The 26,403-nt window shown below is 41.0% G+C and overlaps 1 protein-coding gene and 1 long non-coding RNA gene across 3 annotated transcripts; one reads left to right on the top strand and one right to left on the bottom strand.

Annotated features, from left to right (window-relative positions):
• The first annotated feature begins 1,231 nt into the window (after window positions 1–1,231).
• Window positions 1,232–23,138, top strand: nr1h5 (nuclear receptor subfamily 1, group H, member 5). 2 transcript variants are annotated; one of them, XM_079896650.1, is made up of 11 exons: window positions 1,232–1,584; window positions 14,215–14,353; window positions 17,762–18,115; window positions 19,196–19,336; window positions 19,487–19,629; window positions 19,749–19,844; window positions 19,934–20,018; window positions 20,098–20,214; window positions 21,950–22,045; window positions 22,201–22,314; window positions 22,728–23,138. In XM_079896650.1, the coding sequence occupies exons 2-11, from the start codon at window positions 14,257–14,259 to the stop codon at window positions 22,937–22,939; spliced, it is 1,455 nt and encodes a 484-aa protein (XP_079752776.1). In that variant the 5' UTR covers window positions 1,232–1,584; window positions 14,215–14,256; the 3' UTR covers window positions 22,940–23,138. The 2 variants fall into 2 exon arrangements, with proteins under 2 accessions (XP_079752776.1, XP_079752775.1); XM_079896649.1 differs by having other exon boundaries at window positions 19,746–19,844; window positions 22,728–23,137.
• LOC307173502 lies at window positions 22,870–25,413 on the bottom strand. The gene is made up of 3 exons (XR_013823865.1): window positions 25,265–25,413; window positions 24,133–24,199; window positions 22,870–22,945 (listed from the first exon to the last, which is right to left on the bottom strand). It is a non-coding gene; the product is annotated as an uncharacterized lncRNA (long non-coding RNA).
• Window positions 25,414–26,403: the final 990 nt, after the last annotated feature.

Below are 26,403 nucleotides of genomic sequence, written 5' to 3'. Positions count from 1 at the left end.
CGAAACTTGCAGAGACGGAGAGTGTGAGTAGGAGGTGTCCATGAGCTAGGAGCAGGAGAAACTTTTGCTAAGTATTCAGATTATTTTGTCATTTTGCCTCGGCGTCCCCCCGATTGCCCGCGAGCTTCTCCTCCTGTCCATACGGTAATCTCTCTACTGTGCGACAGAGAGTCGCGTGGTTATGACGCAATCGTTAGCTTATTTTTACAAAAACTGCTTCTACGGGGCCATAACGTAAGATACAAGGTAATGGAGCCTTTTATACATTTTCGTGTTTCTTTGGAAATAAATAATGGACAAATGGAGTCTTTAAACGCCTCAGATATAAAGTTATTCGCTGTCAAAGTGATGCCAAAATGAATGGGAGTCAATGGAATGCTAACAGCAGGTGATGGTCTGCTAATCAATGGCGGCGCCCGGGGAAGCTTCAGTTTCGGCTGAAAGATTACCCCCTTGCATATGGTCGTTGGGCTATTTTTGAGTGGCAATTAGGCTAGTTTTGTGACGATATGTGCATATGTGAGATGCTGCTAAAATAAGTTTTTTCTAAAGGCTGTGTTATTGTGCTGCCTACCTTTCGGAACAACCTTTGCGTGGCTTTTGTGCTAATGCTTCCTTAAAATACTGCCTATGTACTCAACTCACTAGTTTTCAAAACTTGAATCTCTGACATTTTTTTCATTTCAGGAAGAACCTTGGCTCCTCATTCTACCCCATGGTTCATATCAGCAGCCCTGTTGTTCCTGGAAAAACACATCTATGTTGTTTTTCCTCATTACAACAGTCGCTGTCATTAGTATCCTGTGAGTTAAGAGCATTAGGGATGGATCTGCAACCCGCAGAATGTCCCCTCTGCCCCCAGTTAAGGACATAAAGGGCCCACCCATGAAGCAGAAGAGAGTTTGGGGTCTCTCTCTCTCTCTCTGTGTGTGTGTGAGAGAGAGAAAGAGATAGATAAGGGGATCTTGAGTTGCGTGCGTCCAGCTGAATTGTGTAGTGACACGTGGGAGTTAGTCGGGGTGGTTGTGAAACCCGGGCTGAGCAAGTACGTTCTCTGAGCGGCAGGAAGAACGGAGAGATAGTGAGCGCTCATCCATCAGTTAGATGAACTAGGGCTGTTTATAAACACTGGGCTGCTGGGAATGTTCTAATGAGCCCACTGTTTCACGTAGTGCATGTCCAGAAATCACTCATTATTTCACTTAAACAGCTCCTCGCTCCCAACCACGGCCCTCTCAGATTTTGTTCAACAGGTTCAAACTTTTAGATATCCATTCCTAACTTTTACGCTGATAGTGAGGTTGATCTTCAAAGCTCTCGTTGCCCTCATCACGGTTGCAGGACAGTGTTAAACTGCCCTTTTTTGTGTATTATCGACTTTGTGTGCCCCCGTCTTTAAACTCGCACACATATTGGTGTGTTTGAATTAATGGTTTGCGTTGGAGGGACGCGCTGTTTGTTTTGCGCATGTGTGTTCCAGTGTGTGCTTGGCAAGTGCTGGACGTCAGGGGCTGAACTGCTGTCAACATCACAAATGCAAGAGGCACATCAAGCTGAGATCCAGCACACGCAACATCAGCACTGGTGAGTACACAAATCTGTTTTCTCTAGAAACTGTACCAGTCGAAAGGATCGTTAAATGCTTAAAATATCAATACTTGCATAGGAATTTCTAGTTACACTTTATTTTAAGGTGACGTAGTTATATTGTGCTTACTCAAATAAGTGAGTAATATTAATTAACAACACGTACTTACTATAGAGTTATTGTTAGGGTTTGGTTAAGTTAAGTTTAGTAATTATGCATAATTTACCGTTATTACTATAGTAAGTACATGTAGTAATGTGTAACTATGTCACCTTAAAATAAAGTGTTACCTAATTTCTTTACAAGAATCAAAAAACAAAAACAAACTATATTTATAAAGGATTATTTGGACCGCATCGTAAAGGAAAAGCAGCCAGTAAGTGTCCAGCATACATGAAGTCTGCTTTGTTTAAAAAGCATCCTAGGATGCACCTCATGAAGTTGGTTCAAAATTTATGAGGTTTTATTTGTTAAGTGTGACATTTTCTCATACTACCATTTGTGTTCAATTCAGTATTGATGACTTTCTATTTTTCTAAAATAGGGTTATTAGTAATAATAAAACTACGAGTGAATGTGTGCATGTATCAGGCCTATATTGAGAGGAATAATTTTGATTAGTTAATATATTAATATTTATTATTTTTCAATTGTTTGGAGTATATAAGATTTTTTTATCATAAAAATCTCTTATGCTCACTGAGGTTATTTATTTGATCAAAAATACAGTCAAAACAGTAATATTGTAAAATATCATTACAGTTTAAAAGAACTATTTTCTATTTAAATATTTTTTTTTTAAAAAGTCATTTATTCCTGTGAAGCAAAGCTGAATTTTCAGCATCATTACTCCAGTCTTCAGTGTCACATGATCCTTCAGAAATCATTCTAATATGCTGATTTGCTGCTCAAGAAACATTTCTGATTATTATCAATGTTAAAAACCGTTGTGCTGCTTAATATTTTTGTGGAAACTGTGACCAATATTTTCCATGATTCTTTGATGAATAGAAAGTTCAAAAGAACAGTTTATTTGAAATAGAAACCTTATGTAACAATGTAAACGTCTATACTGTAATTTTTGGCCAATTAAATGTCTTATTATCTAAAAAAAATGATTATTACTGACCCTAAACTTTTTAACAGTAGTGTATTTAGACTAAACATTCAACAATAACACAATGCATAAAATATCTCTTTAAGTGAGAAAAATATTTTGTTGAGTTGAACAAAGGTCCATGAATGCCTTGAAGTTTTGTAAATCACTTTATACCTTTTTTTGTGTGTCTAGTTCACTCTCACACAACAAACATCATTATCTTTAGTTCTTGGGTTTTTTGGGTCAATGTGAACATGACAGTTCTGTTTCCCAACATTATAAATCCAACAGACAACTTAAGAATGTTTGAAATGTTGGCATTTGTTGAGCAGTCATTTAGACATTCTGTCTGTGAGCTCCTACACAGAAGTCAACACCACTGACAGAAGTCAAAGAGAAGTTGCCATTTGATCAATATACACTGTTTTTAATAGAATAGACTGCTTCAATTGTGTTATCTATGCAGATACCATTGAGATAGTTGAGTTGACCAGCCTTACGTCAGTCTGTCGTGATCACCTACATTCAAAACATTACAAGCACTTCTGGACTTTAGTCCAAAACCCCCCAAACTGTCCCTGCACAAGGCCGTCTAATCCAAGAGTCCTGTTTCCTGCTTAAATCTGTAAACACAGCCTGGCTACAAGCAGATAGCTAACATCAAATAACATAACAGATGGATAAACGAAGATATGCTGGCAAAAATAGTGGATGCAGTGCTTTGTGGATGTTTCTAGATGTATAACATGATGGTTCACCATCTTCTAATGCAAACTGTTCTCCCATGAGGGCTTCTCACGCAAAACCTTCATTCAACACTCTTAAAAATAAAGGTTCTTTATAGGCATCAAAGGTTCCATGAAGAACCTTTAACATCCATGGAACCTTTCCATTCCACAAAAGGAGCTTTAAAGTGGAAAAAGGTTCTTCACACTAAGACAAAAAAGGGTTCTTTTGAGAACTGTTCACTAAAATGTTATTTAAGGATCCAAACATGGTTCTTCTATTAAAGGGGTTTTCAAACTGGGGTCCGGGGATGCCCAGGGGACCGCAAGAGAGTGCTGGGGGTCAGTGAAAAATGTAGAGAAAAACATTATGAAAATTATTTAGCTAATGCTTTTGATTTCAAATAAATAAAACATTTGATTTAAATAATACACAATTTGATACAGAGCCCCTAAAGAGACAAAAATTTGAGATGGGAGGAATTATATGTCAGTGCTTTTGCACTCTCTCACAAAATGTTTGTGTTTCCCAGAGAAAACAATGTTTTGCGACCAAACGCATACTGCATTTTCTCAGGGGAACGCAAACGTTTTGCGAGCGAACGCAAAGTTTCTCAGGGGAACGCAAACGTTTTGCGAGCGAACGCACAGTTTCTCCGGGGAACGCAAACGTTTTGCGAGCGAGCAAAGTTTCTCAGGGGAATGCAAACGTTTTGTGAGCGAGCAAAGTTTCTCAGGGGAATGCAAACGTTTTGCGAGCGAACGCACAGTTTCTCCGGGGAACGCAAACGTTTTGCGAGCGAGCAAAGTTTCTCAGGGGAATGCAAACGTTTTGTGAGCGAGCAAAGTTTCTCAGGGGAACGCAAACGTTTTGCGAGCGAACGCAGAGTTTCTCAGGGGAACGCAAACGTTTTGCGAGCGAACGCACAGTTTCTCCGGGGAACGCAAACGTTTTGCGAGCGAACGCACAGTTTCTCCGGGGAACGCAAACGTTTTGCGAGCGAGCAAAGTTTCTCAGGGGAACGCAAACGTTTTGCGAGCGAACGCAGAGTTTCTCAGGGGAACGCAAACGTTTTGCGAGCGAACGCACAGTTTCTCCGGGGAACGCAAACGTTTTGCGAGCGAACGCACAGTTTCTCCGGGGAACGCAAACGTTTTGCGAGCGAACGCAGAGTTTCTCAGGGGAACGCAAACGTTTTGCGAGCGAACGCACAGTTTCTCCGGGGAACGCAAACGTTTTGCGAGCGAGCAAAGTTTCTCAGGGGAACGCAAACGTTTTGTGAGCGAGCAAAGTTTCTCAGGGGAACGCAAACGTTTTGTGAGCGAACGCAAAGTTTCTCAGGGGAACGCAAACGTTTTGCGAGCGAACGCAAAGTTTCTCAGGGGAACGCAAACGTTTTGTGAGCGAGCAAAGTTTCTCAGGGGAACGCAAACGTTTTGCGAGCGAACGCACAGTTTCTCCGGGGAATGCAAACGTTTTGTGAGCGAGCAAAGTTTCTCAGGGGAATGCAAACGTTTTGCGAGCGAGCAAAGTTTCTCAGGGGAACGCAAACGTTTTGCGAGCGAACGCACAGTTTCTCCGGGGAACGCAAACGTTTTGCGAGCGAACGCAGAGTTTCTCAGGGGAATGCAAACGTTTTGTGAGCGAGCAAAGTTTCTCAGGGGAACGCAAACGTTTTGCGAGCGAACGCAAAGTTTCTCAGGGGAACGCAAACGTTTTGCGAGCGAACGCACAGTTTCTCCGGGGAATGCAAACGTTTTGTGAGCGAGCAAAGTTTCTCAGGGGAATGCAAACGTTTTGCGAGCGAGCAAAGTTTCTCAGGGGAACGCAAACGTTTTGCGAGCGAACGCACAGTTTCTCAGGGGAACGCAAACGTTTTGTGAGCGAACGCACAGTTTCTCAGGGGAACGCAAACGTTTTGTGAGCGAGCAAAGTTTCTCAGGGGAACGCAAACGTTTTGTGAGCGAACGCACAGTTTCTCAGGGGAACGCAAACGTTTTGTGAGCGAGCAAAGTTTCTCAGGGGAATGCAAACGTTTTGTGAGCGAGCAAAGTTTCTCAGGGGAATGCAAATGTTTTGCGAGCGAGCAAAGTTTCTCAGGGGAACGCAAACGTTTTGCGAGCGAACGCAAAGTTTCTCAGGGGAACGCAAACGTTTTGTGAGTGAGCAAAGTTTCTCAGGGGAATGCAAACGTTTTGCGAGCGAGCAAAGTTTCTCAGGGGAACGCAAACGTTTTGCGAGCGAACGCACAGTTTCTCCGGGGAACGCAAACGTTTTGCGAGCGAACGCAGAGTTTCTCAGGGGAACGCAAACGTTTTGCGAGCGAACGCACAGTTTCTCCGGGGAACGCAAACGTTTTGCGAGCGAGCAAAGTTTCTCAGGGGAACGCAAACGTTTTGCGAGCGAACGCAGAGTTTCTCAGGGGAACGCAAACGTTTTGCGAGCGAGCAAAGTTTCTCAGGGGAACGCAAACGTTTTGCGAGCGAACGCACAGTTTCTCCGGGGAACGCAAACGTTTTGCGAGCGAACGCATAGTTTCTCAGGGGAACGCAAACGTTTTGCGAGCGAACGCACAGTTTCTCCGGGGAACGCAAACGTTTTGCGAGCGAGCAAAGTTTCTCAGGGGAACGCAAACGTTTTGCGAGCGAACGCACAGTTTCTCAGGGGAACGCAAACGTTTTGCGAGCGAACGCACAGTTTCTCCGGGGAACGCAAACGTTTTGCGAGTGAACGCACAGTTTCTCAGGGGAACGCAAACGTTTTGCGAGCGAACGCACAGTTTCTCCGGGGAACGCAAACGTTTTGCGAGCGAGCAAAGTTTCTCAGGGGAACGCAAACGTTTTGCGAGCGAACGCACAGTTTCTCAGGGGAACGCAAACGTTTTGCGAGCGAACGCACAGTTTCTCAGGGGAACGCAAACGTTTTGCGAGCGAACGCACAGTTTCTCCGGGGAACGCAAACGTTTTGCGAGCGAGCAAAGTTTCTCAGGGGAACGCAAACGTTTTGCGAGTGAACGCACAGTTTCTCAGGGGAACGCAAACGTTTTGCGAGCGAACGCACAGTTTCTCAGGGGAACGCAAACGTTTTGCGAGCGAACGCACAGTTTCTCCGGGGAACGCAAACGTTTTGCGAGCGAACGCACAGTTTCTCTGGGGAACGCAAACGTTTTGCGAGCGAGCAAAGTTTCTCAGGGGAATCCAAACGTTTTGCGAGCGAGCAAAGTTTCTCAGGGGAACGCAAACGTTTTGCGAGCGAACGCAGAGTTTCTCAGGGGAACGCAAACGTTTTGCGAGCGAACGCACAGTTTCTCCGGGGAACGCAAACGTTTTGCGAGCGAACGCACAGTTTCTCCGGGGAACGCAAACGTTTTGCGAGCGAGCAGAGTTTCTCAGGGGAACGCAAACGTTTTGCGAGCGAACGCACAGTTTCTCCGGGGAACGCAAACGTTTTGCGAGCGAGCAAAGTTTCTCAGGGGAATGCAAACGTTTTGCGAGCGAACGCACAGTTTCTCCGGGGAACGCAAACGTTTTGCGAGCGAGCAAAGTTTCTCCGGGGAACGCAAACGTTTTGCGAGCGAACGCACAGTTTCTCAGGGGAACGCAAACGTTTTGCAAGCGAGCAAAGTTTCTCCGGGGAACGCAAACGTTTTGCGAGCGAACGCACAGTTTCTCAGGGGAACGCAAACGTTTTGCGAGCGAGCAAAGTTTCTCCGGGGAACGCAAACGTTTTGCGAGCGAACGCACAGTTTCTCAGGGGAACGCAAACGTTTTGCGAGCGAGCAAAGTTTCTCAGGGGAACGCAAACGTTTTGCGAGCGAACGCACAGTTTCTCCGGGGAACGCAAACGTTTTGCGAGCGAACGCACAGTTTCTCCGGGGAACGCAAACGTTTTGCGAGCGAACGCACAGTTTCTCAGGGGAACGCAAACGTTTTGCGAGCGAGCAAAGTTTCTCCGGGGAACGCAAACGTTTTGCGAGCGAGCAAAGTTTCTCAGGGGAATGCAAACGTTTTGCGAGCGAGCAAAGTTTCTCAGGGGAATGCAAACGTTTTGCGAGCGAACGCACAGTTTCTCCGGGGAACGCAAACGTTTTGCGAGCGAGCAAAGTTTCTCCGGGGAACGCAAACGTTTTGCGAGCGAACGCACAGTTTCTCCGGGGAACGCAAACGTTTTGCGAGCGAACGCATAGTTTCTCAGGGGAACGCAAACGTTTTGCGAGCGAACGCACAGTTTCTCCGGGGAACGCAAACGTTTTGCGAGCGAGCAAAGTTTCTCAGGGGAACGCAAACGTTTTGCGAGCGAACGCACAGTTTCTCAGGGGAACGCAAACGTTTTGCGAGCGAACGCACAGTTTCTCCGGGGAACGCAAACGTTTTGCGAGCGAACGCACAGTTTCTCAGGGGAACGCAAACGTTTTGCGAGCGAACGCACAGTTTCTCCGGGGAACGCAAACGTTTTGCGAGCGAGCAAAGTTTCTCAGGGGAACGCAAACGTTTTGCAAGTGAACGCACAGTTTCTCAGGGGAACGCAAACGTTTTGCGAGCGAACGCACAGTTTCTCAGGGGAACGCAAACGTTTTGCGAGCGAACGCACAGTTTCTCCGGGGAACGCAAACGTTTTGCGAGCGAACGCACAGTTTCTCTGGGGAACGCAAACGTTTTGCGAGCGAGCAAAGTTTCTCAGGGGAATCCAAACGTTTTGCGAGCGAGCAAAGTTTCTCAGGGGAACGCAAACGTTTTGCGAGCGAACGCAGAGTTTCTCAGGGGAACGCAAACGTTTTGCGAGCGAACGCACAGTTTCTCCGGGGAACGCAAACGTTTTGCGAGCGAACGCACAGTTTCTCCGGGGAACGCAAACGTTTTGCGAGCGAGCAGAGTTTCTCAGGGGAACGCAAACGTTTTGCGAGCGAACGCACAGTTTCTCCGGGGAACGCAAACGTTTTGCGAGCGAGCAAAGTTTCTCAGGGGAATGCAAACGTTTTGCGAGCGAACGCACAGTTTCTCCGGGGAACGCAAACGTTTTGCGAGCGAGCAAAGTTTCTCCGGGGAACGCAAACGTTTTGCGAGCGAACGCACAGTTTCTCAGGGGAACGCAAACGTTTTGCAAGCGAGCAAAGTTTCTCCGGGGAACGCAAACGTTTTGCGAGCGAACGCACAGTTTCTCAGGGGAACGCAAACGTTTTGCGAGCGAGCAAAGTTTCTCCGGGGAACGCAAACGTTTTGCGAGCGAACGCACAGTTTCTCAGGGGAACGCAAACGTTTTGCGAGCGAGCAAAGTTTCTCAGGGGAACGCAAACGTTTTGCGAGCGAACGCACAGTTTCTCCGGGGAACGCAAACGTTTTGCGAGCGAACGCACAGTTTCTCCGGGGAACGCAAACGTTTTGCGAGCGAACGCACAGTTTCTCAGGGGAACGCAAACGTTTTGCGAGCGAGCAAAGTTTCTCCGGGGAACGCAAACGTTTTGCGAGCGAGCAAAGTTTCTCAGGGGAATGCAAACGTTTTGCGAGCGAGCAAAGTTTCTCAGGGGAATGCAAACGTTTTGCGAGCGAACGCACAGTTTCTCCGGGGAACGCAAACGTTTTGCGAGCGAGCAAAGTTTCTCCGGGGAACGCAAACGTTTTGCGAGCGAACGCACAGTTTCTCAGGGGAACGCAAACGTTTTGCGAGCGAGCAAAGTTTCTCCGGGGAACGCAAACGTTTTGCGAGCGAGCAAAGTTTCTCAGGGGAATGCAAACGTTTTGCGAGCGAGCAAAGTTTCTCAGGGGAACGCAAACGTTTTGCGAGCGAACGCACAGTTTCTCCGGGGAACGCAAACGTTTTGCGAGCGAACGCAGAGTTTCTCAGGGGAACGCAAACGTTTTGCGAGCGAACGCACAGTTTCTCAGGGGAACGCAAACGTTTTGCGAGCGAACGCACAGTTTCTCCGGGGAACGCAAACGTTTTGCGAGTGAACGCACAGTTTCTCAGGGGAACGCAAACGTTTTGCGAGCGAACGCACAGTTTCTCAGGGGAACGCAAACGTTTTGCGAGCGAACGCACAGTTTCTCCGGGGAACGCAAACGTTTTGCGAGCGAACGCACAGTTTCTCAGGGGAACGCAAACGTTTTGCGAGCGAACGCACAGTTTCTCCGGGGAACGCAAACGTTTTGCGAGCGAACGCACAGTTTCTCAGGGGAACGCAAACGTTTTGCGAGCGAACGCAAAGTTTCTCAGGGGAACGCAAACGTTTTGCGAGCGAACGCACAGTTTCTCCGGGGAACGCAAACGTTTTGCGAGCGAACGCACAGTTTCTCCGGGGAACGCAAACGTTTTGCGAGCGAACGCACAGTTTCTCAGGGGAACGCAAACGTTTTGCGAGCGAACGCACAGTTTCTCCGGGGAACGCAAACGTTTTGCGAGCGAACGCACAGTTTCTCAGGGGAACGCAAACGTTTTGCGAGCGAACGCAAAGTTTCTCAGGGGAACGCAAACGTTTTGCGAGCGAACGCACAGTTTCTCCGGGGAACGCAAACGTTTTGCGAGCGAACGCACAGTTTCTCAGGGGAACGCAAACGTTTTGCGAGCGAACGCACAGTTTCTCAGGGGAACGCAAACGTTTTGCGAGCGAACGCACAGTTTCTCAGGGGAACGCAAACGTTTTGCGAGCGAACGCATAGTTTCTCAGGGGAACGCAAACGTTTTGCGAGCGAACGCACAGTTTCTCAGGGGAACGCAAACGTTTTGCGAGCGAACGCAGAGTTTCTCAGGGGAACGCAAACGTTTTGCGAGCGAACGCATAGTTTCTCAGGGGAACACAAACGTTTTGCGAGCGAACGCATAGTTTCTCAGGGGAACACAAACGTTTTGCGAGCGAACGCATAGTTTCTCAGGGGAACGCAAACGTTTTGCGAGCGAACGCATAGTTTCTCAGGGGAACGCAAACGTTTTGCGAGCGAACGCATAGTTTCTCAGGGGAACGCAAACGTTTTGCGAGCGAACGCATAGTTTCTCAGGGGAACGCAAACGTTTTGCGAGCGAACGCATAGTTTCTCAGGGGAACACAAACGTTTTGCGAGCGAACGCATAGTTTCTCAGGGGAACACAAACGTTTTGCGAGCGAACGCATAGTTTCTCAGGGGAACGCAAACGTTTTGCGAGCGAACGCATAGTTTCTCAGGGGAACGCAAACGTTTTGCGAGCGAACGCATAGTTTCTCAGGGGAACGCAAACGTTTTGTGAGCGAATGCAAAGTTTCTCAGGGGAACGCAAACGTTTTGCGAGCGAACGCATAGTTTCTCAGGGGAACACAAACGTTTTGCGAGCGAACGCATAGTTTCTCAGGGGAACACAAACGTTTTGTGAGTGAATGCAAAGTTTCTCAGGGGAACACAAACGTTTTGTGAGCGAATGCAAAGTTTCTCAGGGGAACGCAAACGTTTTGCGAGCGAACGCATAGTTTCTCAGGGGAACACAAACGTTTTGCGAGCGAACGCATAGTTTCTCAGGGGAACGCAAACGTTTTGTGAGCGAATGCAAAGTTTCTCAGGGGAACGCAAACGTTTTGCGAGCGAACGCATAGTTTCTCAGGGGAACACAAACGTTTTGCGAGCGAACGCATAGTTTCTCAGGGGAACACAAACGTTTTGTGAGTGAATGCAAAGTTTCTCAGGGGAACACAAACGTTTTGCGAGCGAACGCATAGTTTCTCAGGGGAACGCAAACGTTTTGTGAGCGAATGCAAAGTTTCTCAGGGGAACACAAACGTTTTGCGAGCGAACGCATAGTTTCTCAGGGGAACGCAAACGTTTTGTGAGCGAACGCAAAGTTTCTCAGGGGAACACAAACGTATTGCAAGTGAACGCATAGTTTCTCAGGGGAATGCAAAGTTTTGCGAGCGAACGCAAAGTTTCTCAGGGGAACACAAACGTTTTGCGAGCGAACGCATATTTTCTCAGGGGAACACAAACGTTTTGCGAGCGAACGCATAGTTTCTCAGGGGAACGCAAACGTTTTGTGAGTGAATGCAAAGTTTCTCAGGGGAACACAAACGTTTTGCGAGCGAACGCATAGTTTCTCAGGGGAACGCAAACGTTTTGTGAGCGAACGCAAAGTTTCTCAGGGGAACACAAACGTTTTGTGAGTGAATGCAAAGTTTCTCAGGGGAACAGAAACGTTTTGTGAGTGAATGCAAAGTTTCTCAGGGGAACAGAAACATTTTGCAAGCGAATGCAAAGTTTGTCAAGAGAAAACAAACGTTTTGTGAGCGAATGCAAAGTTTCTCAGGGGAACACAAACGTTTTATGAGCGAACGCATTGTTTCTCAGGGGAACAGAAACGTTTTGCAAGCAAATGCAAAGTTTGTCAAGGGAAAACAAACGTTTTGTGAGCGAACGCAAAGTTTGTCAGGGGAACGCAAAAGTTTTTAAATATTTAAAAACGTTGATTTAAATATATTTATACGTTGATTTAAATAAATAAATAGATAGATAAAATAATTACAATAACAATCTAAGTACAGTGTTTTAGTAAGTAGAAAAAAAGTAAATGTCGTTGACAGAAACAGAAATATTTTCCAAATAAGTTTAGACGTTCATAGTATACACTTATATATGAAAATATATTCCTCACATGAGGATGATCATATTTGGGGGTCCGTGGTCTAAAAGATTGGAAACCCCTGTTCTATAGCAACGAACTTTTTGAAACCCTTGTTTTTCTGAGTCAACAATTGTTATGATACACTAAAGGCATGTTTATTTATGTAGGCCTAGTTGCTATTTATGCTCTTGGGAAAACTGTGAAAAATGAATGAGTGTTCAAACTCATTGGAGTTTTGCTCCCTCTAACCTCATCTGGGATGAAACCATCCATGGGGTTTAAAGAAGGTCGTTTTGTTAATCGTGCACATTTTTTTGAAGTAAAGAACCCACAGTCATTGTGATGGATGGCATGGGAGTGATAGCAAAAATTTCCCTCCCTTGGGTCTCAGAGGCACTAATGATATCTAAATTTCGACACTGCGAAACCGAGGTCAGTCTCTTTGAGATGCTACCACAATAACGCCATAGAGGATGTTCTATGTCAGCGCAACAAGCAGGATACGAGAGGGTACGTGTGAGCATCCATGTCATAATTTAAGGGTTTTTCAGGAAAGCCCGCCCCCTTCAAGGGGTCTAAAGTATATCGGGTGGGAAGGTTAGAGTCCTGCAGTCCTCAATCTTTTCAATGTCAAAGATTAACTGCATGACAAACAGAGCCGTGGCAAACACTGCATGTATAAACACTCCCTAAAGCTCTGGAGATGAGCTGGATGTCACTCTGTCATTCCTCTTGGGAAACAGAGAGCGACCCACATTGCCACAAAGAACACAAAGTCAAAGTGAATGAGAACAGAAGGAATAATAGTTCAGAGAACATAGGTGAATATTTGAAAGATATTGAATAGTGCACGATCAGTCATGTATTTTTTTTTTTTTTTTTTTTAGCATTAAAAAGAATTTAGTATAAGGTTCTGGAAATTAAAATATTGAGCATTATAGAGTTTCTGAGAACTCATGGGTCATGCAGGTGATGTTTGAACTTTGGATGATTGTTCAAAGCATTAATAGATAAAAAGTGCTTCTGAAATAAAGAAATCGGTTATTTTATATTGGAGTATTATTTCACAATATTAGTTTTTATTCAAATAAATGCTGCCTTGGTGAGCAAAAGAGACATTTTAAAACATTTAAAAAAATCTTACTCACAGCAAAAACTTTTGAAAAGTATACATAATACATGTTGTCACTCATATATTTGCAGTATTTCACAGCATGTAACTAAAACCTGTGTTAAATATTACCGTATCTGCTATTTATTGTTGCAGACAAAAATCCGCATTGTTGTGAACATTGACTTAATTGACAATAAGTCTTGTAACATAAATGAAACTGAAAATGTGTCACTTGATTTTTTTTTAACTAGTCTGTTTACACAGCCACCCATATTGCATACTTGCATGAACATGCAATTCTTGAAGAATTCAGAATAAATCTCTAAATGATGACTGCGATTTTGTGTTCCTGATGTGTTCACAAATGCTACTTGTTGAAAGCTTTTAGAAGTCTTATGTATCCTGCTAATACTAAAATGAGTAACTTGCATTTAGCTATATAGCCTTTTTTTTGTGAAAAACTAATACATTTAAAACTTCTGCTGTAGCCTTTGTGCTATGGTACTTACTGATATTCAGAATGGTAGCACTTGTTTTATCCTTTGGATTAATCGCTTCTACTTCCATTAATTGCTTCTAAGTGTCTTCTGAATGAATAATTCAATGTAATCCTGCACCAGTTTCTGGGTAAGAAAATTGCTTCAAGTGGATGTCAAGTAAAAAGCCAAAACAGTTCATTTAAAAACGTTTTATACTAGTTTTGGATCCAATATGGCTCTTTAAAGTGTGTTGCAGGTCTTCTTTTGAGTTACTGGTCAAAGGTGCGAGTTAAGGTCAGCTACAGGCCAAACCTGTTGAGAGCGATTGGGACAGACTACTCTTTGTGAGGCCTTTTCTGTGAAACTCGTGCCAGAGCAGCTGTTCAGACACATGGGCCTCATCTCACGTTTTATTCTCACAGTCAATGCTCTTCAGATCCTCTCAAAACCCCAGAGGAGCACAGACTGAGATCTCTGCAGCCTTCACTGTGTTCTGTCATAACCTTTTCGTGACAGTGATGCCTAAAATAGCTCATATTTCTCTGGGGTTGGAGCGCTTGCTGAAGAAATGTTTGAAGGCAGTGGATTACGATCCTCATGTAGGGTGAATGAAAGTTTTTGTGCTCTTTTATAGATCCAGATATTCTCTGTGAAGAGCAAGAATCCAACTGATCAGATGAGAGAGGGCACAGATCCTGAGATAAGCATGTCAGTCGGAAGCTACCTCTCCGCATCAGACACGTTTGACATCACAGAGCCGCCGCAGTACTATGGTAAGATTTCACTTTATTATAGAAATCAATATATATATATATATATATATACACTGCCCGGACAAAAGAAAGTTGCTGTTTAGATTTATATAGGCACATTCTTAAGAGTCTGTGATCGGATTATTCTGATTGAATCCTTCTGTCTCGAAAGACAATGGAATCTGCACCTTGGGGTCTCTAGACATTTGAGTTACATCGCTTGCTGCGACTAGAGCCTGATTCTTTAAAGGCATGTTCTGTTGCAATTACTGCAAGTGAAGATCCTGCCTGTCTCTGTGAATGTTGGGTCTGTTCTCTGTCGTCTGCGCTCTCTCCTCTCTACCCACTGGTGCTCTCTACTCTTTCGCTAATTTCAAAGCCTAGTTATATGGCGAGCCTCCATCCATCGCATTCTATGGCTGATTCTTCCAAGTCATCTGGATTGACGTTGCTCGTCTTTAGGTCTTGTTTACACACATCTTAATAGCGAAGTACAGGCCTACCTTCTGGCCTGGAGCCAGTGGCAGGTTCGCTGTACAGCAGGTATTTATGCATTCGGCCGGTGTTCATGCGGCTGACATGACCGAGCCAACACAAACGTCTCTGGGTGAGTAAAGCAAACATACTAGTTAACGCCACCTGTGCGAGAACATTTTTGTTTGGAACGTGGTCCTGCCAGGAGATGCCCAAAATCCTTCTTAAATTATGTAGATGGAAGACATTGAGTCTGCGTTCTTGGTAGGAATATAGAGTCCACGTTGCGCTGCTGTAGAGCAGTGTGTTAAGTACGCAGGCTTGATAAACCTTCATCTTGGTGTTGACTTTTAACATGGAGTTATCCCAGACCCTCTTTGCCAGGTGAGCCATTGATGTTACTGCCTTTCCAATCTGTATGTTCAGCTCAGCTTCCAGAGAAAGATTGCTGGAAATAGTAGAGCCGAGGTACGTGTAATTCTCCACCACCTCAATGGCGAAGTCACCAATAGAGATTCTGGAACATTATTGGAGTGATTATGTTTCTAGCATGTCATATGTTTGGCAACCGTTCTTCTAACCCTAATTGGTTGAGTGTGTAGCTTGTCAATACAAGATCTAGATGGAAATAACATCACAACATTTATTTCCATCAAGAGGTTTGGTCAATATCCTGTATTGACAATGCAAGAGTCCACAATCTGTAAAGTCTACTCCAGCACATCCCAAAGACTTTCAATGAATTTAAGGTCAGGACTCATTCATGTGTGAAAATGATTCTTCATGCTCCCTCCCAACCATTTTTTCACAATTTGAGCCTGATGAATCTGGGCATTGTCATCCTGGAATATGGCCATGATGTGTCTTCCTACATGGTTGTTTAAGAAAAGCTACACACTCCATCAATTAGGGTTAGAAGAACTGTTGCCAAACATATAACATGATAGTAACATAAAAATCATTGCAATAATGATCCAATCATAGACTCTTAAGCTTTTGCCTATTTAAGTCCAAACAGCAACTTTTTTATCTTGACTGGGCAGTGTATAATTTGTATAATTTATATAGGTAACTGAAATAACTCTTAAATGAAAGCTAAAAGCTGAACTAAAATAAAACAAATAAGATAATAAAGATGAAAAACTTAAAATATTACCAATATTGCCTTTTTTTAACTGAAGTTGAAGTACTTAAATGACTAAAACTGAATTATAGCTAGGTAGAAATATTCAAAGAAAATAAAAATGACAAAAGCACATAAGAAAATTACTTAAACTAAAATTAAAATTGAAGATACAAAAATAAAAGGTAATTCAAAATATTATTAAATACTATAATAGAATAAAAATAATAGCTATATATTATATATAAAAATATATACTATATATAGCTACTATTTTTATGGCACTATAACTGCAATTTAAAAAAAAAAATTGCTTTCCAGGACATATAACATTTTTTATATAAAAATATCAAGCTTTCCAGGACACATGGAGCCTTCATTTATGTAATGTTGCGTACAAACTTCCTACATTTGATCTTACGATCATTTCTCAAATGTGTAAGTGTGATTCAGAGAACAACCATACGCACAAAAAACCAAGCCTTGTAAACGCCACCTAATTAATGTCATCAACATAATAAAATATCACCAGTCAACATCCAAATCCTTTACTTGAGAATGGCGAGCGGCAAGAATTGCTTAGATTTCCAAATACCTGCAGTACTCCCGACTTTCTGCCACTTTCTGAAAACTTTCCACTTCAAAGACCATTTTTATAAAAATAAACATTATTGTGGATTTTAGCATAAGCACAAAGTTCAAATCTGTATGTGCACGTTTTTAGTAGCATTTTTAGTGCTGTCCAAATAAAAAATCTAATTTTTCCTCTGACCACTCTGGACAATTTCTTTTTGACAAACACTAGGGTTTTCTGGTTAGTTTGAACACTGATAAAAAGGATTTGTAAATTGCATGAAGCACAAATGTTTTAGCCAACTATTTACAATAAACTACATGAATAATTACTTAAAACTGAATGCCATCACTGATGTTGTGTTGGTCATGTGACTGATCACGTATTCACAGTGGTTTGTCTCCTTCATTCCCATTCATTAAATGTCATCCGAAAGTCCAAAATGATTATTTCACAGACATCGCCTTGAGAATCAATTACTGTCCGAATAGTGCTTTGTTCAATTTTCAGTTTCGTTTTGTCATTTAATTCACTGTGGTGTTTCCAAAGCCAGTCAATGCTAGTATTTTAGCAAAGCTTCTCACCGACATGAATGTTTATGAAGAACTCCAGTGGTTTACAAACAGATACTAGCTCCGGAAAGTTCTGCTGAAACGGGACATAAAACATCTGTGAGAAAAACAGAATTGAAGGCCAGTAAAGAGACCACCACACAGCATAAGGATATTTATGAATGGCATGGAAAAACACATATGAATTCGCTGGAATTGGTTTGATAAAATGTGTTTTACTCAAATATAAAAAAAATTCTCATGTGAAGACTTGCTTATTGTCACCATTATTTCTGAAGTGTCCGTTAAAAATGGGAGAAAAATGTCTTGTGCAGATGTGCTTCAGAAATGCTGCTGCCAACTGTGACGTGATTCCTCTATGGGGGAACTCAAATCTAAAATCCATCTTCATAACCTTCCCTCTGACAGAAAAAACATCAGGAAGGCTCAATTCTGTACGGTTATAAAACCTCCATAAGCTACAAAGCAAGTAACAACCATAAACAAAACTGTAACTTCAGCTGCATCCTGTTTCCAGAGACAGAAAAGATTCAAAAGGTCTTGCTCTGTTTTTTTTTTTTTTATTACGTCCCAATGGTCTCATTAAAGTCATTAGGTAATTCAAGAATCATGTGAAAAAGAAACATTTCTTGTGAAACATTTTCAATCATTTCATTCATCAAGATGTTCTCCTATCCTTGCTGCAGATGTTCTTGTGGATCCACTGAGCTGCTCTTACCAAGAACCGGATCTACAAAGTCCTCTCTATGGGCAGCAGCCGTTCAGCCCCGTTAATGTGCAGTTCTCCATGTACGGAGCGCCAAACGTTCAAGCATGCAACCCGCCGTACCCCTACAGCCATCAGTGCTCGGAGTACATCTGTGAGCCCGAGATAGAGGTCCAAAGCCCAACAAGAGGCAGCGTTATTGGTCTTCCAGTGCTGAAAAGGCCCAGGATGGGCCATGGAGCTCGGGTAAAAGGCCAGGATGAGCTGTGTGTGGTGTGTGGAGATAAAGCCTCGGGATATCACTACAATGCCCTCACCTGTGAGGGATGCAAAGGTTGGCTGCTCAAAAACTGCAGTACTGAATTTAAGGACAACATTAAAGAGATAGTTCACCCAAAAATATATATTTTTTCATCTACGTCTACATCAATTATTTTGTTTAAAAAAGTTACAAATCTTAGAATTTAAACTGTAGTTTCGCTTAAGAAATTTATTCATCCACTGGGTTTGTATGGATTACCATCATGATCGCTGCGTCAACCAAGCGGCACCCATTCACTTGCATCAGATCCTGCATTCAATCCTGCATTGCAGGATTATTTTCCTGAAAATCTTAGTTTGTGTTTATCTTAAGAAAGAAAGTCATAAACATCGGGGATTGAATGAGGGTGAGTAAATGATGAGAGAATTTTAATTATTGGGTGAATTATCCCTTTAATCCTTGATACAGTTCTTGAATTTATTTACTAGTGTCCAAAATCCGTATTTGAAAGATTTTGTGAAATGGCTTGACAAGCAGTTTTCTTTTGATGTTGACATATTTCCTTTTAAAACAGGAAATCGAGTGGGGTAATATCAAAGAGCTTGTCCCTTAAAAAGCCAATAACAATGAAACAAGATTTACTTGCTATTGATAGTTGCTTGGATATATCCCCAAGTCACAAAAAAAAAATTATTTTTCCCTGGACAAGAAATTTTAAGTATATAAATTACCATTCAAAGGTTTTAGGTTAGTAATTTATTTATTTGGGAAAGAAATTAATACTTTTGTTTAGCAAGAAGGCATTAAATTGACCAAAATACTGAAAAAATGCATAACTCTTTCCACAAAAATATTAAGCAGCACAACTGTTGTTAACATTATTATCAATAATACATGTTTCTCTAGCAGCAAATCAGCATATTCGAATGATTTCTGAAGACTGGAGTAATGATGCTGAAAATTCAGCTTTGCTTCACAGGAATAAATTAAATTTTAAAATATATTAAAATATTTTTAATATATATATTTAATATATATTTAATATGTATTTTTGATCAAATAAATGCAGATAATAGACTTCTTTCAAAACCACTGAAAACATTTTACTGACCCCAAACTTTTGAACAGTAGTGTATATCTCTCTTGGTTAAGGTTTCTTCAGACGCAGCGTGACTAAAAAGGCAGTGTACCGCTGCAAAAGTGGTGGAAGCTGCGAGATGGACATGTACATGCGGAGAAAGTGTCAGGACTGCAGACTACGCAAATGCAGAGCCGTCGGGATGCTGGCAGAGTGTGAGATTGACGTAAAACCTTCTAGACTGATTTAAATCTTTACGTGTTGCTTTGAGTCAGTCATTTCTGGGAATCTGAGACAGATGTTGCTTTGCAGAAAATTGGAGTCTAATTGGATGTTGAGTTGATGTTACTGGTCCTTTTTGTCAGGTCTGCTTACAGAAGTGCAATGCCAGTCGAAGAGACTGAGGAAGGGCTACAAGAACAGAGGACAAAACGGGTCAACAGGAAGAGCTGAAGATGACTACTCTGAAAACAGAAGCGTCTCGTCCACCAGCAGATTCACCACACGGGTAAAATCCTCTCGGCGTTATTTAGCTTTTCCAAGCATGAAATTGGAGATTTAGCGAGATTTGAAGCCTGTGTTAGAAATTCAGAACAAGTTTCTTATCTTCAAAAATACTGTTAGCAGGTATCATCTAGTTTCTCCAGAGAGCAGAGATGCATTCTCAATAGAATTGTTGAGGCTTATCGTAGGTACATAATTCAAGACAACACGCACTGCCTGGTATGTCAAAGAAGTTTGTTTCTTTTTTATTAACAATGCAATAGAAATACTGCCCATAATATAAGATATCATTCTATTTCTTTCCCCAGGTGCCTCTGTGGTCAAGTTTAACAAATACAGATATGACTCCTCCTCAGATGGAGAAGCTTTTGCAATTTTTGAGGAGTGTACCTGGTCAGTTTCCTCCAACTTCTCTCAGATCACACCCCACACACGTCTAAATAAAACTAATTTGTGGTCATCTGTTGTTTAGGGTTTGAGCTTTTGGATAGTTCTGACCAGAACACACTTCTGTCCAGCTCTTCAGTTGAAGTCATGTTCCTACTCTTAGCTCAGCAGTTCTCAGAGAACCCCACTAGTGTTAGCACTGGTAATGACACATATTATCACACAACCTGCTTGTTAAGTCTGATGTCACGAGTCTCAGTTTTTGGGTCCAAATGCTCTATCAGATCCCAAAAGCAAACAACAAACTGTTAATAAATATGTTGCAAAAAAGGTTACAAAAGGGGATTTTCGCAACAATGTCATATAAAAACCATTTTGGGTTCCCCAAAAGAACCTTTCAGTCAACAGGTCCAGTTGCATAAATTAGACAGAATCTATAGAATCTAATATTAGAATCTAATAAAGCTTAGATTAAAACAGAATTAGGCCTTAGTTCCAATTAGGATATTTAAAGGGATAGTTCACTTTGAAATTAAATTTTGGTATGTTTTAGCTTACCTGAAGGGCATCCAAGATGTAGGTGTCTTTTTTTCCGCAGTAGTTTCAATTTTGATATTTTTAGGTCAAACCATTCTTGTCTGACAGGCATATCATGCAGGTCTATGGTCACGGTCTCAAAGAGCATGCACAGAGTCCAAATTAAAACAATTCCCCATCGTCCAAATTAAACAATTCCCCATCGTAAGTACACATTGATGGCCTAAGACACGAAACGAGCGGTTTATGTGAGAAAACGAACAGTATTTATATCGTTTTTACCTCTTATAACATTTTAACAAATAACTTACAACAAATTTGGACGATGGGGAATTGTTTTAATTTGGACTCTGTGCATGCTCTTTGAGACCGTGACCACAGACCTGCATGATATTACTGTCAGACAAGAACGGTTTGACCTAAAAATATCAAAATTGAAACTTCTGCGGAAAAAAAGACACCTACATCTTGGATGCCCTTCAGGTAAGCTAAAACATACCAAAATTTAATTTCAAAGTGAACTATCCCTTTAAGTAGGTTTTAAAAACATGCCTTAGATTTGTATTATTATATATATATATATTTTTTTTTTTTTTTTTTTTTTTTTTACATATGTGCATCTAGAGACATAACAATGGCACTTTTTTAACATATGCCAGTGCAAGTTGCTTTAAGTTGAAACTGCTCAAACATGCATTTTAGTCTTGGACTAGGCTTAAACCTGGTCTGTGAAACCAGGGATTAGTGTCTGAAGAACTAGTCTGACCAGCTAGCAGTTAGACAAGGGGTAACTAGTCTTATTTTTCGATATCAAATTAGACCAATCTATCTAATTTTTTTTATTGAACCATCTTAAAGATTTTTTTTTTTTTGAAGAATAACTCGACTGGTCTAAGCAGTTTATGCAACTGGCCCCAGTTCTTAAAAGTTTTTTTTTCTCTGTGTAAAGAATATTTTTCTATATATATTCCACTATAAAAAAAACTTGTGCAATGAAAAGGTTCTGTGTATGTAAAAAGTTCTTCATGGAATCATCAATGCCAGGAAAAAAAAGAACCTTTATTTTTAAGAGTGTATTCACTCATGATGTGCTGTAATACCACTGAAAAATTCTTACCACTATCTCCTTAGCAACTTTTCAGTTGGCCAGACACTGATTCATCTTTTACGAATCATTAAAATATTGGTGTCTGGGACAACGTGAGTGTTTAAAAGCTTAGTTTTAAAGAGTGCAATGCACAATGAACATCTGTTGAATTAATATTATTAATTGAAACAAGGTAGAGGTTTGGACCCGGAAACAGTCTCAATTTAACAAGCGGATTAGATGCATTATTTTGTTCTCAACAACTCAAAACATTATGGATCATTTATGACTCACTGATGTTTTCTATCACCAGCTTTATACCCAGCAAATTCAAATAACTCAAATCCTGATTGGGCAAAAACTTTAGAGTCCAAGACTGGGAACAGCCACAGGATACTGACACACTCAGGTGATCTACGATGCAAAGCGATAATCATAGTAGGAAAATATCACATTACATGCAGTGACAAATCCAATGTGACAACTTTTTTAGACAATATAATGATGATACATCAAATATATTGTCTATGCTAGGCTAATGTTGTGATTTTTATCTCTGATCAGGGTTGAATGATGAGCTCTTGAGATCTGTGGTAAATTTCCTCCACAGTATGGTGACTATTGCAGTAACAGAGGCTGAATATGCACTTCTAACGGCGACGGCAGTGTTGTGCTCAGGTTTGTGCATTATGATTAACACAATTGCGACTCATTTCCATGTGAACTTCCACATGATGTAACTGTATTCAGAACATTCATTTATAGGTCGAAAAGCAAATTACATAATTTTCATGCAACAACGGGCCCGGCTATTTGTAATTTGAATTTATTGTGTCATTATTTTACCTGTACAAAAACAGTCAGTTATGCAGTTTTATACTGCAAACTGGTATTTGTTAACATATTATTTTACTTTATTATCGTAGTCAAAAACACACTGTTTGTTTGTAGAGAAAATAGTTTTAGCTTTTACTGCACTTTATTTACCCATAGTGGCTAATGAATCTGAAGTCTCGCACATTTAAAGAAAATATCTTACGTCCACTGTGGATGTTTCAAATGACCACCTTTTGTTTCCTGTTGCCAAGCAGACAGGCCATCTCTTCGTGCGGTGAGCTGTGTTGAGAACTTACAGGAGTTTGTTTTGGAGCTCCTGTCCCGGGCTTGCTGCTGCTATAGTCAGGGGACAGCACAGGACCCGCGACGCTTCGCCAGGCTCCTGGGACGACTGACGGAGCTGAGAACACTACGACACAACCACCTCACCCTTCTCCCACAGCAACCCTGGGACATGCAGTCCTGAGACAACCTTCAGAAAGAGAGATTTATGACATCTCTGTTGCAATACACTTTTAATTTTTGCCCAAAACAATATCCCAGGTCAATGTACTGTAGGTTACCCATGAACAAACATAGTTTAGTTTAATAATAATAATAAAAAAGTAAGCCTCATGATGTGATGTTTTCTTATATGCATTAAATAAAAAATTTATTTTGTGTTTTTTTTGCATTTCATTCATGCTATACATATCAACTTAATGTGGATCTGAAAATTACTAAATGAACAGAATATGTAATAATTTGCTCAAGCCCATTTAGATTTTAAACCAAGTGAATTTTTATTTACCTTTGCTAATTGTGTTATACGATTTACTACGTTTTGAATCCAAAATGTAATTTACATTATTCGCGCAGGACCAAAGCAGCGCGTGGTTGGGGTTTATTTGTCAACAAAAAAACACAGAATAGTTTTATCCTTTATAGATATATTAATTATATATCTATTCAAATAGAAGCCTTATATGAAATGACTTTTGCTCAGTCTATCACGTGAGTAAAGCAGCTCGGGTAATCTGCTTTGGTTTATGATTAAAAAGTAGTATACTGTAGTAAGTTAAGTTTTAGAATTCATAATCTCTTGCAATTTTGCTTGGTTTATTGTAATATTCAGGACTTGAACCCAGGTCCTTTTGCTGTCACTGGTGCCCAAATAGGTGCATGACAAATAATCGTCTCACTTTATATTAAGGCTGGAAATTAACCTTGGCTAATGTTTCAATATGTAGCCTAACATTCTCGCCAAACCATTTAGAAGATACCGTTCCACAAACAGGAAAAGTCAACTATTCATTTGTAACCGTTTTTAATCTTTAAAGTCTGTCTGGCATCCTACCCTCAAGTTTTATCAGGCATTCAAATAAAGCCGGTGTTGGCAATCTGTCATACGAAAGCCATAGTAAGACCTGCCACTAATTTCCCTATGACCACAAATACAAAAGACATATCATTTGAATGTTTGAATGAATGTTTAACTTTTCAAATTTTAAACTGAAATCGTTTGAACATTACCGTTTGAAGATGTAGCTTGCCAACAAACCGTTTGAACATGTAGCTTGCCAAGTTACAGAGATACATGGCCACCGTTTTTCTTTTGCATGGATCAGATCATCTTCCAGCCATTTAAAGGACCAGCAAGAATTTTGACAATGTATTCACCTTATTATGGAAGACAAATCATACTGAACATGTTCTTCAATCACCAATACTGACTCTCTGCTGCCCCCTACAAGTACACACACACACACACAGACAGACAGAGAGAGAGAGAGAGAGAGAGAGAGATCACAAAATTTCAGCAAATCTTGAGGCACCAACAAAACTTTGCAATAAAATACAGCCTAATTTCGATTAATGGTCAACATTTCTAATGTTCCTTAATTAAACATCTACCTCGTGACCTCACACAAGATGGAAGTTTGAGCAGCTTAAATCATTTTCAAATAATTACACATTTATCACCTTACGTCATCTTGAAAAAATAAAATGTGTATATATTGCTGTTGAAAATAAAGACAAAAAATATTAGAGCTGCACGTATGATTTTGGACCTTTTGCTGCCTTCATGTGTCATCGTAAATATCGTAAATACGAGTTTCCTAGTCGGAAACAGGCCCACTAATGTAACTACTAGTAAACTCGGAGATAATTTTGTTACCCTAGTTTCCGAGTTGAACAAGTAACGTTAGTGCATATTTAAAGGGTTAACTTAGTTCACCCAAAAATGAAAATTCTGTCAGTAATTAATTACTCACCCTCATGTTGTTCCAACCCCGTAAGACCTTCGTTCATCTTCGGAATAGTATTCTCGTAAGTAAGTAGTAGTAAAAGTATTCTCGTCGCTTTATAAACTTAAGATTGAGCCACTGTAGTCACTTGGACTATATTAACGATGTCTTTAATAACTTTTCTGGGCCAGCAAGTTATAATGTCTTAGAAGTCTATTGGAGGAGTGAGACAGCTCTCAGATTTAATCAAAAATATCTTAATTTGTGTTCCGAAGATGAACGAAGGTCTTACGGGGTTGGAACAACATGAGGGTGAGTAATTAACTTACTGACAGAATTTTCATTTTTGGGTGAACTAACCCTTTAAATTAATAGGCATTTGGAGCATATGTTTTATACACAATGGAATGTATTTGACCGAAATTTCAGACTAACGTTATCTAAATTGCACGGTGATGTTTATATAGTTGTCAACGGATGGGGCGCTACATTTAATTCAAAATTACATATATCGATACATTTTGTCTTTCATAAGATTTCAACAAGAAATATGCAAGAATAACCTGGTGTCCTCCACGATTCCTATTCTTTCCGACAAAGCACTTTAACTCGACGAGCGACGAGGAAATTTCAAAATAGCGTGTGTACTTTCTGACTGTGAGCTCTTCTAACATAATCAACCAACCCAATCCCGACAAATCCGCGCGCACACAAGATGGTTGACAGAATGAGTGAGAGCGTTTCTGATTGGCTATTTTTAAACAAGGGCGAGCGCTTTTCTACCAGAGCCCGTCTGTTTTCTACGCTTTGATACATGGTAGTGGAGACATTTTATGTGGTTTTCCGCCATTTTGCCCTTCTGCTTCACCTTTACATGATACCAAACAAGGAGAACATACATAAAACGACATCGATTCGATACACGTCTGTATAAAGCTGCTTGTTGTACTTGTTATATAGGAAATACGAGTTTCTTAGTCGGAAATTGGACATCAACGCCTGCTAAAGTTGTATAACTTTAAGTTGTTAACATTAAGTTCAGCGGATGGGAGAAGGAATATTGCTGCTGTGACTGCTGTTTTTCTCCTCCAAAACAGCTACATCGCCATATCGTACGTTAATCCTTGTGCATCAATTTAAAAAAGTTACTCTGAGGTCACGAGAGGACAAAAATGTCCATGTCAAAAAAAAAAAAAAACTGTTATAGAAATTTGAAGCTTTGGAGCACAGATTTAAGTTTGGTCTAATTTTTTAAAAATATTTTTCTGAAGTAAAAAACAAGTTAAATAAGTGAAGCAAAAAAGTTAGAGGTTTAAGTTTATGAAAATGACTTATTAACATTATTTTATATAAAACATATTTAATAAAAACATGTTGAACTCAAAAACTGCTACAAAGTCAAAGCCATAAATCTAGAGTTGTGTTCCAAATCTGAGGTTGATATCTCAAAAAAATTGCTTTCAGTAAGATGTTGTTTGGGCGCAGTAGTTTTTCTCTCTCAAATATTACAAGCAATATTACATTTTTTTTTTTTTTTACACACATACAAACCAAACTCTGACATCCATACCAACACACACACACACACACACACACACACACATACAGCTGCATAATTTATCCAATAATATGCTGAAGCAGAAAACAGGAAAAACAAGTATTTGCTTTATAGGCCACACCTGAGAAAATAGCACGGTCTGGT

Source organism: Squalius cephalus, assembly GCF_949319135.1.
Source record: "Squalius cephalus genome assembly, chromosome: 16".
In the NCBI taxonomy this organism is placed as follows: Eukaryota; Metazoa; Chordata; class Actinopteri; order Cypriniformes; family Leuciscidae; genus Squalius; species Squalius cephalus.
Note: the sequence above shows the minus strand (reverse complement) of the source record. Positions and strands in the feature narration are given on the sequence as shown.

Coding starts and splice junctions, on each gene's coding strand:
- nr1h5 (XM_079896649.1), top strand. CDS start 14,257: ATGAGAGAGGGCACAGATCCTGAGATAAGCATGTCAGTCGGAAGCTAC. Junction 19,337..19,486: donor CGTCGGGATGCTGGCAGAGT/GTGAGATTGACG, acceptor CCTTTTTGTCAG/GTCTGCTTACAGAAGTGCAA. Junction 20,215..21,949: donor CCCCACTAGTGTTAGCACTG/GTAATGACACAT, acceptor TTCTATCACCAG/CTTTATACCCAGCAAATTCA.